The sequence below is a fragment of the Uloborus diversus genome, chromosome 6 (genome assembly GCF_026930045.1).
Source record: "Uloborus diversus isolate 005 chromosome 6, Udiv.v.3.1, whole genome shotgun sequence".
Taxonomy (NCBI): domain Eukaryota; kingdom Metazoa; phylum Arthropoda; class Arachnida; order Araneae; family Uloboridae; genus Uloborus; species Uloborus diversus.
In genome coordinates this window covers 27,626,483-27,646,715 of record NC_072736.1, presented here as the reverse complement: position 1 = coordinate 27,646,715, position 20,233 = coordinate 27,626,483, and the positions used below count along the sequence as shown (strand labels likewise).

The following is a 20,233-nucleotide window of genomic DNA, read 5'->3' as shown; positions in this document are numbered from 1 at the left end:
GTATACACGATTTGCCTTTTCGCCCGGCTGAGAGTAAATGGTACGTTGAGCAAGTTCGCAATCCACAAAGTACAAATTAGTTCTGCCAGTTTAGTTTCACGAGGCATTGACATGATCTGAACTTAGAGCAGGAATTTGTAAATGGAAGGAGCGAGTCCAATCATTGGCTGAGTAAAAGCTTGGGCAAAGACCTCAAGTCACGTGACTCCACAACGACGAATGGTTGACACGCTATGCATAAAACTGGCGAACGAAACCTGATTTTTTCCAATGCTTTTCTTTAAAATCTAGCACGGTGACTTGGGGTCTTTCCTTCACGAATGAAAGTCTTCACTCTCTACGTTTTATCTCTTCTCGATGGTTCTGAAGCATTCAGAGGGAGGATTGCTGCCTAGTGCTAGACTTGCAATGATGGAAAGTGCTCTGAAGACGCTTGCAGGAAAGTGTGGGTCGGATGTGATGGATTCCAAAAGTGGGAACGCTCAGATTGTGCCGAGGCAGAAAGAACCAGCTATGTTTGCGATTTCTGTAAATGATATTTTCCTTTAATAAATTAAGGGGCTCCGCCTCCTGCTTGCTATATCTCACCGACCCCCAATTATATTTAGGACGCGAAGATTTAATGCGCCTGTTGAGAAGAATCATGTTAAAATACCCGTTACGATTAGAACAAAAGAAAAATCGCGCTCAGCTTTCCGTAGAAAATAATTTCAGCAAAGAGTTCATTAATGGTGTCATTTCCGAAATTTTAAAAGTATTTTCTTCTGAAAGAGCACGTTTAAAAACATAGAATTAGAACTTTTTTAAAAGAATTTGACAAAGTTTAATATTTTTTAAAAATTATTTTAGTCCTTGCGCAGACTCAATTTCATTTTTTAAGCTTCTGCACATGACATCACAAGCGATGAAATGCCATTCACTGATGCCAATAACACAGACCGCAATATTTAATTTGCATATTTATTCACATGTACTGGCAACGATATGGTTAAAGGCAAGCGGAGAGCGCAATATTTTATTCACTTCTGAATTATAATAAGCTGGAAATGCGGTAGACAGCAAGCATAAGCATTCAGCGTGCCAGTGGAGTACGCGCCAAAGTTCAATACTTGTGACGTCATGTGACGCCTTGTTTGAAAAGTCAGACATTTAAAAAAAATAATTAAAAATTAAACGTTTTCAAAATGAAAGATTTTTTTCGCTCCACATTATTATTTATTTATTTATTTATTTATTTGCTTACTCTATCAACTTCTATGACTAAATTAGTACTGAATAACTGATGAAACAACCCCATTTTAGCAAAATATAAAAATCCCATTCCAATCCAACGACAAAAGAACTTAATGAAAAGCATGTATAGAATAAAATTGCCTTTTTTAAAAACGTTTCAAAGAGCACCCCTCCGCTAGTGTCCAAACTATTTTGTACCAAATTTCACAGCTTAAGAAGGATCTCCTGAGTATACCAGAGATTGAATTGAGTTGAGCCTAGGATTTTTGCTAAATTAGAAACTCTTATATTTGCTGTTCTAATTAATTGCGAAAATTGAAGCAAGTCCAATCTGATGCAGAAGAAAAGCTCTTTCGAAAGACGTAGGATGCAATGGCGCAAGAGAAATTTGTCATCCCTTCAATAGGCAATTTATGTGAAATTTTAGCTTAAAAAGTTAATGCCAAAAAAACTAATCCGAAAAAAACCCCTTCGGGCGCAAACCTCCGGTGTTCAAAGTAATTTTGTACAAAATTTCAAGTTTGTAGGTGCTATGGGGTCTCTTGGACATAGGCTCATCACAGGGGCGGCATTCCAGCATTTCATTTGGAGGGTCAAGTTTCTTAAGTATGAATTACCTCAATATGGAACAAAACACATATTGGCTAACAGCAAGTAACCATGATATGGGCTTAGAATTAATAAAAATTAGTGTTCAAAAACAATTTAAATTTTTGTGACAAAATTTGTAATTTATTTTGTAATGTGTTATCATACAAAGTATCTTGATACTACAGTTTTCATCTTTTAATAAAGTTTTGATGCCTGATCTTTAAAATACGGAAGAACAGGAAATCTGGTTACTAATTTTCTACTAGCTGAACTGATTGGAATAGTTAAAAAAGAAAACATACGTTTCACATCTTGCTCGTCAAAATCACCCTGGTAACTTTAAAAATTGTTATGGTCTTCATTTTTCATCATTGAACAGTCTAGTCTATAGTCTAGTCTCTAAACAATTCTTCTTGCCTCATACTATAAATTTTACTCATAATTGAAACATTTTATTTTTTGTTTTCAATATCCAATCCAGATAACAGGGAGCTAACAATACAGGAAAATATTTATCATCTAATCTTGTGCTAATTTTATTAGAAACTGATTCTATTATTTTATACAATATTTTAAATTAATATGTATTTTGGTCACCTCTTCTCAGGTCATTTGAATATTTTTTGCGTTTTTAAAAAATTATCTTGGAGTAAGAATTTTGTTGAAATGATCCACACACTTAGATGAAATGTACATCTACGTGAAATTTATTAATAGTTCCAATTGTAGCTTCAACATTCCAAAAATTAATTTTAGCTGATTGAAGATGTTTTGATAAAGTAAGGCATTGTTCAAAAGCGAATAAGCATTCAAACGAAGACGTGTCAAATTTTTCATTATTGAAAAAGTCTTTTTCCAAAATCACTGCTTTGAAATTATCGAGGAGGGTCTTTATAGTTTAAAAGACCATCTTCACTGTAAAAATGATTCAGAAACGTTCCTGGAAAATAATAGGCAGCTGATGTGCCCAATTTCTTCCAGTAACATATCTTGGAAAAAATCAGGAACGTTTTCCGCTAAAAGTCAGTAACCTCTCTGAAATTAACCTTGAAACTTTCTGAAGTGCGGAATCTCCCCTGTTAAAGTCAGTCATATCTCCAGAACCTTCTAGAAAAATTAAGTAGGTTTAGTGTAATTGATTAGAACCTTCCTGATTTACCAAGAAGGCTCCATAAAAATCAGAACAACCACAGCCAAAGTTATGCAAGAAGGAACCAAGCATATCTCTTGCCTGCAATTCCTGTCTTGCAAAGCTGTAACTATCCATTGACTTTTTCGCTGTCATTTGGAGATTAGTCAACCTGGACAGGCCGTAAGCAACCTCAGGCCGATACACTTAACACGCTCATTCAATCTTTAAACTGGTTGCTAAATATATTTTCCACAGTAGTGAAGAAAAGTCTGCATGAACGTGTGCAACTTGTAGCGATTCAGGAAACTTTTTTGGGAAGATGCTTGTTTTTACGGGGAATTAGGTGAAAACGTGTGAAATCCCGAGGCGTTCCACGGAAATAACCAGTAACGTTTCGGAATTTTTTTACGGTGTTGTGTTGTCTCTTGAAGACCCTCTTGTGTCACTTCGAGATTGCATATTCATAGAGCCCGCAGGAAAGATATTTGTTAATGTGAGATATTTTTTTCCACATTAGTATGTATTTTTAAGAAGTATAATATGAAATCATACTATGCATTGAGTAGCTGAAATGTGTTTCTGGAAAAAGAAAATGGTGGTGAACACTCATTAAATATACACACTTAAAATATGAGCGTAACAATAAATGTAAAATACCAAGGCATTTTCTAGTGAAAATCATGCAGCCACACCACTGCACGGGCCTCATAATCATAATTGCACAGAGCACACAAGAATGAAATATTTAGCCTATATGAGGAAATTACGTCTTTAGTTAAAATTAACCGTGATTCTTCATCAGTTTTTTCTGTTCTGAAAAGGCCGGTAAAGGATTGATGTATTTCTAATAAATCATTCAAAAAAAGGAAAACACTTGCTCATGTTTGGAAATGGGTCAAGTTTCATCAATAATCATGGAGAACCAGCAAGATTCTATTTTTATGAACATTGTTTTTCGATTTACATAAATTGAAGTTGCTCATTTTTATCACTCCTCTCAAAAAATTTGGGGGTGCGACCGCCCCCTCTTGACCCTCCTATTTGCCGCCCCTGGCTCATCACAATTTCTCTGACATTACTTTTTTCTGAATATACAGAGAAAAATTCTCTATTATTATGTACACTACTTTATTCTATTTTAAAACATTGATATATTCCTTTTTTGAGCAATCATGATTGCTTATTGTTCTCACTTGACTGTTTTTGGCGTTTCGCTGATTTTATTTTCTCACCGCCTCCCTCTGCCAGCACCGCCGTCGACTGGCTCCTCACGATGCTGCTCTTCTAGCGAAAACAGTCTTCAGGTTGCGTCCATATTCTACACACACACACGCATGCATACACACACACATACCCACACGTACACACATACCCACACACACACATACAGACACATACACACATACTCACACTCTCATGCCTGCACACAGACACAAACACACGCCTACACACACACACGCCTGCATGCACACAGACAAACACACGCACCTACACACTCACACACATACCCACATACACACACGCATGCCTGCACACAGACACAAACACACACGCCTACATACACGCATACCCACTCACACCCACACACACACTCTCATGCCTGCACACACGCAAAAAAAACACGTGATTGCGAAAAACATAATTTGAATTCAAGGTGTCGAAATTCAAATTAATTATTATTATTATTATTATTATTATTTTTTTTTTTTTGAAAAGGCACCCCATTTTATGTTCACCTCCATTTTCAGGCGATTAAAAACAACTTTTAATAAATCTTTGCTTTCAAATGAAAATAATCATTCTTTTGCCTCCTTTGTTTTAGTAAATTCGTTATAGTTGCTAATGATTGTCAAAACAGTAGAATTTTTCAAAACAAAAATAACTTCAAGTCAGAAACAAAAGGAGGATCCCATATTTGCACCTGTAGACCTGTTCCTCTCCTTATACGTACAAATATGATAACGTTCCCGAGTTACGTACCCCCAGTTCTTGGCTGAGTAAGTAGGGCTCTTGTGCGATAAGCCAGGCCTCCGCCACGGCAGCATCCCGAGCAAATTGATACACCTCCAGAACTGAAAGAAAAAAGAAGGGTTAACGGTGAAATGAACAACTGCTGTTGACAACTAGTGATATGCGGATCGATAAAAAAAATAGATCCGCGGATACGGATCCGGATCATTAGTGTCAAGATCCGCGAATACGGATACGGATTTCCATTTTTTTTTTTTTTTTGCCCAATTCAACTATCCAAGTGTAAAATTTATTACGGAAAGCATTCCCGTCATAATAATAGCACTGTTTCTTCAAAAAAAAAATGTTATCTACGGCGAAAATATAATAAAGACTCTGATTTATTCTTTAAGGAAATCTCCGTTAAAATTGAGGGAGAGTTGGAAAGAACGGGTCAGCGCTGCATTAATGCTTGAATAGAGTGTGAAAAAATATTTCTAGTTTGCTCGGTAGATGTAGGATACAGGAGCAGGAATGTAAGCTGCTACTGGATAGACTAGAAATAATTTTTCGCATTTTATTTCAGCATAAATGCAGCGCTGATCCATTCCATCCAAATTACTCCGACCGACGGAATTACAAAGCCGGGAACACCTTTACAAATAGTAAATAGTGAATTTTGTCTCACTTTTTTTTTTTTTTTTTTGAAGGATGCCGATAAAAACCAAAATGAAGAATTACAGAAACCCCAAATCAGTAACGAAAACTAATATTAAATTAAAAGTTAAAAAAAAAAAACATGTCTCAGAGGGTTGTTGGCTTCTGAGGTGATACCTTATGATTTAAATAGGGAATAAAACCTAATTTAAACGGAATTTAAGAGTCTTTTATTCAAATATTTAAGAAGTTTTAGAATAGAAAAGATCCTTCAAAAATGCAACGGATACGGATGCGGATACAAATCTTTATTTTTTCTCGGATATCCGCGGATACGGATGCGGATATCAGGAACATCACTATTGACAACAACGGTTCATGAACTACGACATGAAAACAAAAACACATCTGCTAATACATGTCAGAATTAGACTTTATAATTTCAGCAACATTTTGTGTGGAAATCACAAAATTTGTGTGGAATTTTGTGTGGATCTCAAAATGTGTGGAATTACATAAAAGCACGTTTCTTCAAATATCTAAAAAAAACTCATTTTTGTTGATACTGCTGTTTACCTGCCCACAACAACGCAGTCTTTGCAAATTGCATTTCTGTTCTATATCCATTTACACAAAATTATCTTCCTTGGGATAGAGAATGGCGAAATTTCTCATTGCTCGTGAGCAACGGCTCACTTATTTATTTCAGTGTTTTTGACGAAAGGTATGTTCCATTTCACTGCTGTCGTTTCTCACTCTAAAAATAAAAATTTCAAAAATGACGAAAACGTACTCAAATTTGAACATATCGGAGAGTCAAAATGGCTCCGGCTATGTGGTACTCAAATTTGAAACATTCAAATACTCAAATCAACATGTGCTCATTTTTGATTTATTTGTGCTCATTTTTTAATAGGTAATAATTTCAAAATTAAGTATTAACCGAGTTACGTACTCATTTTTGAGTATAAAATAATTCAGCACATTCTTTGAAAAAATGGGTACTCATGTTTGAAACAAAAGGTTTCAAGAAAACTTGAAAGCATGAATGTACTCAATTCTTAAAACTTCATTTTTCTCAGTGCTGTAAAAGGCATTTCTTTTCAGTGTGTATTATTATGCGTATCTAACCTAATGATCGAGAGGCTGGCATTTATACGCAAATACACACTGTAAAAAAATGTGTTAGGTTACCAGTATTAAGGGTGTAACATTACACGAATTCTGAAATGTGTACACTAAAAAAAATGAGTACATTCATGCTTTCAAATTTTCTTGAAACTTTTGTTTCAAATATGAGTGCCCATGTTTTCAAATATTGTGCTGAATTATTTCATACTCAAAAATGACTAAATAATACTCAGTTTTGAAATTATTACATATTCAAAAATGAGCACACATGTTGATTTGAGTATTTGATGAGTATTTGAGTGTTTCAAATTTGAATACCACGTAGTCGGAGCCATTTTGACTCGCGATTTGTTCAAATTTGAGTACTTTTTCGTCATTTTTGAAGTTGTTGTTTTTAGAACGAAGCATCGCATCATTGTTTTAAAAACTCAAATGGTTGGATTAATCTTACACTATGGTTTCTGTTGAATTCAAAGCGCTTGCGTAAGGATCACAATCGGCGCAGAACAGCTAAAATCTTATGAGCAGAACAAAAACTGGCTATTGAAGCCGAGCGGGAGGACCGTGGTAGCCCGATCGGTAGAGTTTCGGATTCGGGGCCGGAGGGTCCTGAGTTCGAACCTCGATGGTCGAAGATCCACCGTCGTCATTAAAGGGGACTGGGCGACGTTAAATATGCTTGTGGTCTCAATGTCCTCCAAACGAAACGATACCTCTGGGGGGTGCTAGCACTAGGTAACTAGTAGCTCCTGGACTAGTTCTAAATTCTCATTAACTGCTCGATCCTGTGATGGTGCTGCCATCTATCGGTATAAAAAAATAATGGAGGCAAGGCACTTAGTATGCAGTCCTCGACATAAATACAGTTGTAGTCAGTTGTGACTCGGAATCGAGAGCCGAGCGGTAAAACGCTCTTGCTTTACGACCCGACTCCCCTGGGAGATGTGAGTTCTGGATTCGAGCAGGGCATTTCCTCTCTTACTGAAATAAAATTGGTCTTGTTTGTATATTAAAATAAATAAATATTGTGTGTTAAAATAATGTGTGCATATTGGTTGTTAAAAATCATGAATTTGATAAATCGTTCAAGAAAGTCAGATGAAAGCTTAATTTTTGCTTTCAAGCAACATCAGAAAATTTCGGTGTAACCTTACTCAGAAATGAGTTGAGACATTACGCTATAGCTACATCACAATGGAGTAACCTTCCACAAGCGATGTGTAGCTTTACACCAGTTATATCAGTTAAGTTGCTCCATAGTAGTGGAGGCAGCTAAGCTGCCACCGATTTTATGGAGTAAGGTTACACAACATTTTTTACAGTGCAATAAAACAAACATTATCTACTTACTAAGTTGGAGGTGTTCCCAACGCTCTTCCCAACGGTCCATCATGACAGTTCTCTGGTTAGTCAGCGTTAACAATTTTTCTTTGATCTGAAATAAAAATGTTTAATCAGTGCTGTTACTCGGTATTTAATGGTAATGATCAAGTCAGACAAACAGCCAATTAAGGGAAAGGAGCTGCCCTTACCTCGTTGGAGGCGTAGTGATTCCTGGCCAGCAGTTCCTTCCCCAGCCTCACACACGAGGAGATGTTCTCTTCCCTGGTGTCGATCTCGGCCTTCAGGCTCTGGTGGTTGTTCATCAGCAACTCCACCCCCGATACGTCCCTGTAAAAAGAGAAGAAATTTTAATATAATCAGTTAAGAATCAACTTTAGCTTCTTGAAGCAAATGGTTCCAAATTTAAAAATTTTCAAATCATTAATATGAATGGTAATGCCCAGTGACGTGGCGGCTGCAGACTCGAATTCGTTTCCCGGGTTGGGCAGGGTCAACTCCGCCTTACATCCCCTCAGTGGGTCGATAAAATAAGTACAAAACGTCCTTGGGAACAAAGCCCTGGTGGTTCCGCAATCGAGTGACCACCTAACCAGAACATATGTACTTCATCCAGTAGCGTAGCAAGATATTGCAAAAGAGGGTGTCCAACTGAAGAAAAATGAGCGCTGATGTTCGGAAACTTAAGGCAATCAGAATTATTTTAATTTTACTTACGCAAACAATATACATAGGCGATATTTTTTAAAAGAAATCAAAGTTTTTTTAACAATACCTAATAACTTGAATTTCCACAAATGGAAAATTATTCCGAGCTTCATGGGAAGGGTCCGAACCCGGCCCCTCCCCCACCCTGCTTTACGCCCATGATTGCACCCCAGAAAACTGAGATGGTCACAACTGGCCTCGCCCTCCATGGGTGGTTGCGCCACTGATTTTAGTTTAGTATGGATGGTTAGGAGAAATTTTCAACTAGTTTTGGAGCAAGAGATGGTACTAGTAGCCCCGTTAGGTGCTGCTATACAAAGTTTCTATTTTTTCTCTTTTATTTCAGAATTATGATTTGTACGTGCTGCAGGTGTAGCCGTACAATTACACCCAAAACACATAGTAAAAATCATTTTTTCGGAAAAAAAAGTGTTCTTTTTTGAGCAATCACGATTGCTTATTGCTTTCATTTGACTGTTTTTTGATGTCCTATGATTTTATTTTCCCTCCAACATCCTCTGCAGCACCACCGTCGACCGGCCGCCTCACGATGCTGCTACTCTAGCGAAAACCGTCTCCAGGTTTCGTCAATATCCTACCCTTACACGCATACATACACGCACCTACACACATATACATATATACACCTACACACACATACATACACCTACACACATACATACACCTACACACAAACACACACAAACACACACACACCTACACATTCACGTACACACAACTACCCACACACTCAGGCCTGCAACAGACACAAACACATATGCCTACACACATACACATACCGCCCCCCCCCCCACACACACCTACACACATACACATAACTACTCACACACTCATGCCTGCACACAGACACAAACACACATGCCTACACACACACACATACCCCCCACACACACACATACCCCCCACACACAAACACACGCTTACATATACACACACACTCGTGATTGCGAAAAACATAATTTGAATTCAAGATGACAAAATTCAAATTAATTTTTTTTTTTTTTTTGGAAAGGAAGGAAATACTTTGCATCATGATACATAGTAGTTCCTCATACTCAAATACATAAAAACTAAATGCCAAAGTTTACAGCTCCGGGAATAAAGTGTAAATATGTACTTAAAAAATATCCCACCGGATTGAGACCTTATAGTCGAAATATTTTCTGCTTAATGATGTCCTTCCGATTGGTTGAGAAACAAAATCTCTGACCTGGGTTTCTCGGAGGTGTTCATGAGGCGGACGGTGTCCTCCATCCAGAGCATGAGGTCCCTCACCATGGAGAGGAAGCGGAAGAGGTCTCCCGTGTCCGCCAGCATCCCGCGCCTCGCCTCGCAGGCGGAGAGGAGGCGCCGCCACGCCGCCGTCACCTCGTCCACCGCCGCCCGGATCTCCGCCGCCCGCTCGCCGGCGTACAGGGTCCCGAAGCGGGAGGCGTCCTCCTCGATCTGACGGACCTGCCGGACGGAAAGGAGGCAGGTGTCACACACGCAGACAGTGCCCGGAAGATGTTAAGATTATAACACTATACAGGGTGTTCCGTTTTCACCTGCAAGACCTCTATTTTCGCAACTGTTAGTCCTAGGTGCATACTTCCAATTGCAAAAGTGTTCAAAATCAGATGCAAAGTTTAGATACTGAAAGTTTGAAGCAAAAATAAAAATCAGTCAAGAAATACAAAATTTAACTTTTTATACGGGCCCTAGGTCTCCTAACCTATATTTAGGGAAATAATCTCTATTAAAAAATATTACTAACAAAATAAAACTTAACGTTTGTGCGACCAAAACTCAATTAGATATTCTAGTTCAAAGTTTTGAGGGACCATATAGAAGATGAAATTGGAACTTATCGCCCTTTCAGAGGAATGACATGTTGTCGAAGTAAAAAAACTAAGTATTTACATTTTTCACTGCTATTCCAAACTAAATGCAAATGTTATGCCATGATACGCAAAAACAAACTACAAAATCTTGAACAATTCGAAAAACCACTCTTCACACACATATTTAAGCTCTTGTTAGCCGCTATATTTTCCCCAAAAAGGAGTTATTGGCGGTCGAATGTAAAGTGGTGTAAGTCACAAAACGCTGCGTTTCATATCTCGGTGAATATTGGTAGTACTGATTTCAAACTTTTTGTGATGGAATTATTTTTCAATGGAGATTGTTTCTGAAAATATAAGTTAGAGTACCTGGGGCCCGAAAAAAAAAAGTTAAAATTTTGTATTTTTTAACTCATTTTTATTTTTACTTCAAATTTTTAATAATCTTAATTCTGCATCTGATTTTGCAAATTTTTGCAATTGAAAGTATGCATATACTGTCTGACCACGGATTGTATGGAAAGACAAACATCCGTTTTACTGCCGGAAATGGACAAATCTATTATTTTTAGCGATGTCAGCTTTTGCAGAAGCAGAGTCTCATTGAAATGAGCGGAATACGCGCATCAAATTTTCACTTTTCTCCCTTATTCACATAGATTCGTCTTATGTAGATATTTGAAAATTCCATGCAATCGGTGTTTGGACAGTAGGACCAGCGGTTGCGAAAATAGATGTCTTGCAGGCTAAAACGGAACACCCTGTATACACTATTCAAAAATGTAATTCGAACGCCGAGAAAAAAAATTTGCTTTCTGTCATGAAAATTGCAGCAGCGGTAATGGTGGAAAGGATATGCAAATGATTAAAAACAGACAGAAATGATTAACAATTAACCAATTTATTCAGTACCTAATATGCCCTCCTCGGGCCGTTAGCTACAACGCCTCAATCCGAAGAGGCACGCTATCAATGATTTCAGTGATTGGTTTCTTGGGGTAATCTTAGACAATCCACATCTACTGTAGATCATCAATGGTTTGTATCTGATCCGCAGTTCATGCCACGTCTAATGAGATACCACAGGCGCTCGATGGGATTCGGATCTGAAGTGTTTGTTGACCAGGAAAGAATGTTAAATCCAGTCAGGTTTTCGCGAGTTTGTCGTACAACATGAGGCCTGGCATTGTCCAGCTGTGAAACAGTGTAGGGTGAGAGCTAAAACAAGGGCAGAAAGACAGGCTCCACAACTTGTGTCACGCAACGGTCCGCTGCCAAACTGCCGTCAATGTGTACCAGAGGCGTTCTGTGATCAAACATTATGCCACTCCAAACCATAATACCCAGTGCATTTAAGTGCGCGTTTACCAGCCACAAGTTATCGTTGGTAGCTCCACACAGGACTTGACTCCTGGTGTGGTGTTAGCGTCATTGTTCCTAAACAATCAAATGGCATCGAGTATTGTTCACAGACATAGACTAATAATAAGAGTAGACCGAGCTATGGCAACCCTTTTGCTGCTCACAAACCGAACCATGTGACTGGTGTGTATCCTAGCAACGATGGGCGTTGATCGTAGCAGACGACGTCTTCCATATCATGGTTTTTTAAGAAATCATGTTTGTCAAGCGATAAGTTTTAAATTCTTATTCATTATACCCAAGTGCAAGAAAAATGGTTCACTACTGCTGTACATTTTCTTGCAAACAAAAAATAAGTAAAAGAATTAGCTGTAACATTTCAAAAGTATGCAGTATGATTAATATTAGATTTTATTTAATTTCTTGCCATTTTTCTATTTCAAACCGTGTTTCGCTATGAAGTTTATAACTATATTTCTATTAAATGTTAAGTTTTAGCAGTGAAACACGTAGGAATACGTTTTATACACTATTTTGCTAGCTTCTGGAATTATTTTTATCCTCAGAGAAGTGAAATGCATTTTTGAAAAGATTTTTAAGTGTTAGCAAGTTAGTCTTAACACGTAACAGGGGAGGTGAAAAAGTAGAACGCAACAGAACAGGTGACGTGAGGTCTCAGAGACCGCTCTATTTACAATTTTTTTAAAAATTCGTGTAATTAAGATACGTTCCGGTAGTTTTTCTTAGATGTTCTTTGAACTTTTATTAGCAAGGTGTAAAAATATTTTTGAATCGAAATATACCTTTTCCGAGAAAATTTTGCTTGAGTCTTAAGGTTTTTAGAGAAAATCATTTGCTGCAGTAAATAACTCTCTACTTGTAATAAAAAGAATTTAATAGTTTTTAATGATTTCATTTTAGTTCTTTAATATATACAGAACATTTTAGTATCAAAGAATTGATTATATCACGTTACGGGAATTTTTTGACAGCCCTTTAATTATTAGTATTTCGCGTCGTATTTCGAGGAATAATTCAGCTTTCATTGTCCCTAGAATATCATTGTGTAACGTTTGTGAACATTTCAAACCACTCTCCAATCTCATTTAGAATATTTCGCATCGCTTTCGCATAACGCGGATAAGATAAATGAACCTATATCCGCGGTTCTAACTTTAAGAGCCATGTTAACTACTGCCGAGAATTGTAACACTGAAGGGGAGGTGCGGTCTCACAGACCGCTTCTAAAGAATGCAATGAAATTTGAACCAGATGCACTTGCCTAAAGATACTGATAAGGGAGGCCTAAAGATACTGCAAGGGAGGTGTTCAAGGTCGAACAACAAAAAGGTATTTATTGGGAAAAACCATTCAATCGGACGGAAAATGAAATAGGGGTGATTGGATGAACTTTTGAGCGGTTTGTGAGACCGCGCCTCCCCTGTTAAGGATTAATTTTGGCGACAATTTTTTCCCGCCAACTTGAAAGATCCCCTTTCTAAACGGAAAACAACTTGATTTTTAGTTTTCTTTTTCATGTACACATACTGTCTTTAAATAATTCGTACAATGTCGAAATTTTAAAATTTCCAATATCATCAAATTTGATCCATATTAATTTGTGGTGACGCCCGTTTAATTATACTTTGACGTTATTTAGACAGTTTGAAATACCAAACTCGTTTTGAGAAGACAACTTATTTCTATCATATTGATTGAAGAAAGTTAAGTGGGAAAATAATTCAGTGTTTAGTCTACTACTGTGGCGGATTTCTAAATTGACTACTATCTAGTATAGCTTATGGCGGAAAACTTCCGTAGACAGCAAATTTTTAAAATTCCAAATTCCTTCGGCATTCATTAGAAACGTAGTATCCCCTAATTTCTTTCACTTTTGCAAGAAATGTAGCATAGGCAGTAACTGTTTCAGCATAATATAGACAGCAATTTGTTTCAACTTGTTTGGGACGAATACTTTTAGTCAACCATAACATTACACTTAAAATGATCAGTTGTAAATGAAATAAAAGTTACTGAAAATTGTGATCTAAAACTAATTACTAATGTCAAAATACTTCATAACTAAAAGAAAAACAGTTCAATCTCTGCACCTAGAAAAAAAAATCATAATGAAAATCCATTACATCTTAAAATACATATCGAGTGACAAACTGTAGATAATGCCGCTATCTAGCAACCATGCTGCCAAAGTTTTCGCCAAACCAGACACCAGTCACATGATGTATCTCTGAACCAATTTCTTCATCAGCAAGACTGGGAAAGCTCGGTTTACACTTACTATTAGTCTGTGTTCATAGATGAATCGCGTTACTGTATGTGGGGAAATGATGGCTGTCGACGGATATGTCGGCGACACAGTAAACGCTACGAACCAGCCGATTTTTCCAAGAGTCATTCCGGTTCTGCACCGAGCATCATGGTTTGAAGTGAGAAGCCTGTATTTCTGTCCTTGTTGCAGACGTCAGCCAACATTGTACTACAGCCTCGGTAAATTCGTAACAACATGACCAGATTTAATAGCGTTCCCAACCTCTTCAAATTTGAATCTCATCGAACATCTGTGAGATCTCATTGGACGTGATATGAACATTGATGATCGGCGCATGGCAGAGGATGTGGCTTGGCTAAGGTTACCCCCAAGAAACCATTACTGGACTCATTGATAGCTTCCTCGTCGAACTGAGTCCTGTGTAGTAGGGTCGTTCGAAAAAATCATTTTTTTTTAATTTCGGAATCGCGTTACCTCTCAAAAGTTGCAGTTTTGGTATATTCAATTGGGGAAAAATAATAAAAAAAATCTAAGTTGACGTCTTCAGTTCGCGCATGAGGCGAGTTTGAAAAAAATATACTGAAAATTAAAGTTTTCCAAAAATAATATATATATATTATATAATCATTTGTATATCCAGCTTACCATTATCGTTCCTGCAATTTTCACGACGCTATGCAAATGCTTTCTTGTTGTTGAAATTTCAGGTGCGGAATTCAGAGTGAGATGTCATGTCCACACATCACTTTTACCATAAAACGCAAAAAATAAATAAATAAAAAGAACTGAAATAAAAATCTAAAGCAGAAAAATTTTCTTCTCTAGAACTATTCCAAAGAAATATTTTCTGAAACCTCAAGTATTGAAATAAATAAATAAATAAATAATAATAATAATAAAAAAACTAAAACTTCGTAGAATTTTTTCTTGTTCAGTTTAGAATGCTTTAAAATATATGTTACATCTCTGGTACTAAATATGTACAGGTAACAGCTTTTTTTTTGGAAAATTGGAAACTTTCTGAACGGATTCAGGAATTAAATAACTAAAGTCTTCAATTCTAAAATAGATTTTAGACTACTAACTAATTTTTGTTTCGTCAGTTTACACATATGCCGGACGTAAATATTATGTTGTTCACAAGAACGTAGAAAATGTTTTGTATCTGAAATTTGAAATTTTACAAACGTCAATATCACTTCAAAAAAGAAATAATAAAATATCATTTTATTTGAAGTTAAGACAGCAAATAGAGTGAAAATTGTATTCGTAAAATTACATTAAATGCCATTTAGGGAAAATTCAAAAATTGCAAACTGCAAATTTAGCGCCAAAATAATGTATATAGTACTTGGGGTATTGTCGAAAAACATAATTAGGCTTTTAAAAAGGATCTAGAGGCTATTTTTAAGCCGGAATATTCGATTTTACTAATTTTCGCTCTTTGAGTTTAATAAATTTCGCACCTCTGTATTTATTCATTTTCTAAAATATTTTTATTACTGTTTTTAATTTTTGGCAACAGAAGAAAAATAAAATCCGTGGCGCTTTGTTTTTACCTAAAAGAAAGAACAGCAAACGATTTTAAAAAAAAACGATGAATTTATTTTGATGTGCTTTCTATTTTTACATTTTTATTTTTTGAAAACGCTTAAAGTATTATTTTACCGGAGAAAAATATATATTAGCTGCATTGTTTAAAGAGTGCTACTGCTTTATTTATTCGTTTATTTATTTTTTACCTATCTTTTTCATCAGATGCCTGAGGCATGTTATGTTTGTTGCAATGGTGTGCTTGACATAATTTGCTAAATAATTGAGCTAATTCGAGAATATGAACCAGATACTGGAACGTCGATGTTGATATACGGGAAAGTAGGCTCGTTTAGTTCTGTACGGAACTTCCTGTTTTAGATTATTAATTTTTTCCCATCATGATCAGATGCGTTTTTTCTATATTCGTTGAAATTTCTGTTTTTCTCACATGTGCATGAATTTCTTCATTTTTATTGGTTAAGTGTTTATGCCCGAAAAGTTTTCCAGGTAACTGACTTTTAGATCAAAAAACGCAAAGTTTTCGTCGGTTGCAGCCTCCATGCATTGGATGTCTGTGGAGCTAAGTTTCCCCCACTATCTTCAGGGGACAGACAGTCGATGACAAAGCTCATGAGATTTCTGTAACAGTTGTAGAAAAAAAAAAGCAAGTGCGAGTGGTTTTTCCAGTAACAATGGTATTACGACAGTGAAACCACATCTACAGAAACATCTACCGGAATTGCCATTTTTGGGAATGAGTCAAGTTGATTTCATCTGTACCTCTGGTTTTGAATATTCCCCTCTTTCATAATCAGGATTAAAGCAAGAAAGGGGCACATGAGTCGATATATATCGTGATATATATATATCACGATATATATCCGATATTTATTTTGAAAATATCATGATATTTTGATATTTTCGATATTAATTTTCTTATTACTGTATTTTATAAAAAAGTATACTAATCATTGTACCTAATATTGTTCATTTATTACTAAAAATAACCAACAAATTACGTACTATATTTTTAACGTGTAATAAAGCAACATTAATATAACAAAGTAACATAACATTCCTTTTTTACTTGCATTTTATATTGATTAAATTGTTAGTAAAGTCACAATTTTAATTCATATTAAAATGCCTAATTGTTAAACATTGCTCATAAAAAAAGAAAATGTCTTATGTCTGTGCACCATCTAACGCATATCATTTATTTCTGAATCATATAACTGTAAAAATAGCCAACAAAAGAAGTATGAATAAAACATCTAATACTAAATTTACTCCATTAAAATTGATAGAAATGTAAAATGAAATATTAGATATAAATAATGAAAGAAGCCTAAATTTTAAGTCTACATATCGTCGTCTCAGAGCAACAGTAAGATATCTTAGTGTAATTCCTGGGATTAGGTGTCTTAGTGTTGCTCTGAGGCGAAGATATTGTAATTATAACATAAGAAAATAAAAAGGGTGATTTGAGGATGCATTTACTATTTTGAAGACTTTAGTTTTTGCTGATTGAAAATATCGGATATATATCAAAGTGTCCGATATATATAAAAATACCGGACATAGTAGAAAATATTATGATAATTTTGAACTATGGGCACTAATGATTTTTTTTAACTCTAAAATTTCATAAATTTATCTTTCCGCAGCGTTAAATGAACGGCATGATGAATTAATTTCTTATACATACACATGTTTTAGTTGAAGAGTTTGGAATTTCCCTAGTATTTTCGTAATAATTGCTCAATGAATGGAGCTTAATTTTTGGTCACGTATGCGCACCACTATCCTCAAAGTACAAAGCTCAGGAGATTTGAGAAGTGATCGTCGAAAGAAGCAAGTTGTTTTGCCCGCAGTAACAGCATTGTGGCTGTGAAACTACATCTACAGAAAAGCCAACAAGAAATGCTTTTAATTTTAAAAACTATTTCAATTGCATGTAACAGAATTTACATCATTACTAGCTGCGTCGCCCGGCTTTGCACGGTCCACCTCGAAAAAAAAAATTATGCCAAGTGAGGCGTGTTCAACAATCAGGCTTGAACAACAAAAAAAAAAGTTCAGTTTAATTTTGCGACAGATTGCGGAAAAATAACCAAAAAAGGAAACAATTTAAATCCCGCGATTACAGGAAAAGCCTCAAAAAAAAAAAAAAAAAAAAAAAAATGCAAATATTTGAGAAAAAAATGGCAACAGATCTTTCTTCTCAATGATTTTCTTCAGGCTACAAATTTTAATAAAACGGAAAGTTGGGATGAAGCAGTGAATAATAATTTGAATGGAGGAAAGCCTTCGAAAAATATGAATTATGGCGGATCATGTTAAATAGCCAAACATAAAGGTGGGAAAATTACAAATCTATTGATACCTGGTTCTATGATCAGTTTTCTGACGTTCGGGAGGAGTAACTTGGACAAAGATACATACATACATTGATACATACGATCAGTTTTTAATTATGTAAAATTTTTTTTTCTCTCTCGTTCTAAAAGAACTATAGTCGTAGTCGTCAAGAAATATTTTTAACGCAAACAAGCATTTTTTCAATTGCGTAGCATGAAAAATACAGAACTTACGGAAGAGTCCAGCGTCTGTAGGTCGTGTTCGAAGCCCACATGCTTCCTCTGCAAGCTGGACACGTTGACAGCATCCCTACCCAAATCTTGTGGCAAAGCGTTCTGCTTTTCCTGCAAAGATCAAGTTTTATGGGTCAATACGAACTCAATCAAAGGGCAGAAATAAAACACAAATGTTTATAACAATTTCCTTTTCAATTTTAGTTCTTCCTTAACCGTGTATCTTAGGGTGGTTCAAAAATACATGTAAAAAAAAATCTCCTATATAACGGGACACCCCTAAATCTTTTTTTCATGTGAAAGACGATGCTCAACCTCCTCCCCCAAACTTCATCATTGTGGGGAGGGGGGGGGGTTAAAACATGCATTGAACTGAAAAGACAATGCGGCATATTATAATATACACGAGTAATATGCATATACGTTGCATTAAAATAATTATTTACAAAAAAAAAAAAAAAAACAGCTGGGGAAATTAAATATTTCTAAACTTGTAGCATTTTCTATTTTACTGCTAATGTTAAATTAAGGGGTCATTGAGCACCCTCTTACAATATGAGTAAGAATCTAAAACTTTTTCAGAATATTACTATTAGTAAGTCTTAAGAAAAAAATAAGGGGGTTCCTGGACTTTATCTCGAAATTGTTTTTTGAACTACTCTAGTGAGTGTACTCTATGAGAAAGCTCCTGATCTTATGTCGTTCCTATTGGCTCTTTCGATTGGTTTCTAATTTTAGTATTGGTTGTTTGGAGTCTTCCTTTATTTTTACTGTTCAAATTGTTTATTGTTTTGCTTCACTGCGTTTTTCAAATGGCTTGACATCAATTATCTCACCTCTTTCCCAGGGGTGCCCACCCGCTAAGGGCATGGTGCACCCCCTAAATCACGCGAACCCCCAAAAGCAAGAGCCCAACTCCAAAAATGAGAAAAATACCCGTCAGAACATCCCCCCTAAAAATTTCAATGGCGCAGTCTGCGCCATGATCCCCCTTAGGTGAGCACTCATGTCTTTCCGAAATGAAAAATAAGTTCTCTAGAACCCGAAACACGTATTTGTAACTTTTTGCAGATGTGTGCTTTTTTAAAAGTTGATGATCATCTGTAAATCACCAAATGACAGCTTTTCAACAGCAACCAAAAAAAAAAAAAAAAAATCCAAGTTTATCTTTTGTTACACCTTCTTCCGGCATGTACGCTCAATTTTTTACTAGCTATACTCTAACCAGTGGCGTAGCCAAGAGTGGAAAAGAGGGTCAAACACCGCCCCCCCCCTGAATTTCAAAATTATATGTATGAACACACATGCAAGGGCCTAAATGCGCTTTTCGGCCATTAATTTCGAAAAAATTCACGTGACCTTCCCCTTCCATGAAAAATTTCACGCTACGCCACTGAATCTAACTCAGGAACGACTTTCGGTTTCGAGAAACGTTCCATGTACAGTTTACAAATGAATTTATACGAGTATGCACTTTCCGGCAAAAAAAAATCTCCCTAATTAGTTTTAGATAATATAGTGCAATTAACCGCATTGCAGTTTGAGGGAGTCTCACCTAAAAAGCTGGCACGTAACTACACTAAGGTGACAAAATTCATGGGATAGCGAGATGTAAATATACAGGCGGTAATAGTGTCGGGTATGACATGCATAAACGGATGGTGCAGTGTTAAGAATTTCATTTGTACTCAAGTGATTTGTATAAAAAGATTTCTGTCTTGGTTATGGCAGCGTGACAGGAAAAGACTTTGAACGCGGAATGGTAGTACGAGTTAGACCGTTACCCTCGAAACATTTTCACGTTTGGAGAATTTTAGTATCAAATTGGTTCCAAAAACACGCAATTTCGACTATAACCTTCCAC

At 36.2% G+C, this 20,233-nt stretch overlaps 1 protein-coding gene across 1 annotated transcript in view; it reads right to left on the bottom strand.

Annotated features, from left to right (window-relative positions):
- Window positions 1-20,233, bottom strand: part of LOC129224679 (spectrin beta chain-like) — a 161,082-nt gene that overhangs the window by 49,533 nt on the left and 91,316 nt on the right. The window contains 5 exon segments of the mRNA XM_054859224.1: window positions 4,937-5,028; window positions 8,045-8,129; window positions 8,227-8,365; window positions 9,975-10,219; window positions 18,370-18,480. Of these exon segments, the coding sequence (XP_054715199.1) occupies window positions 4,937-5,028; window positions 8,045-8,129; window positions 8,227-8,365; window positions 9,975-10,219; window positions 18,370-18,480 (672 nt within the window).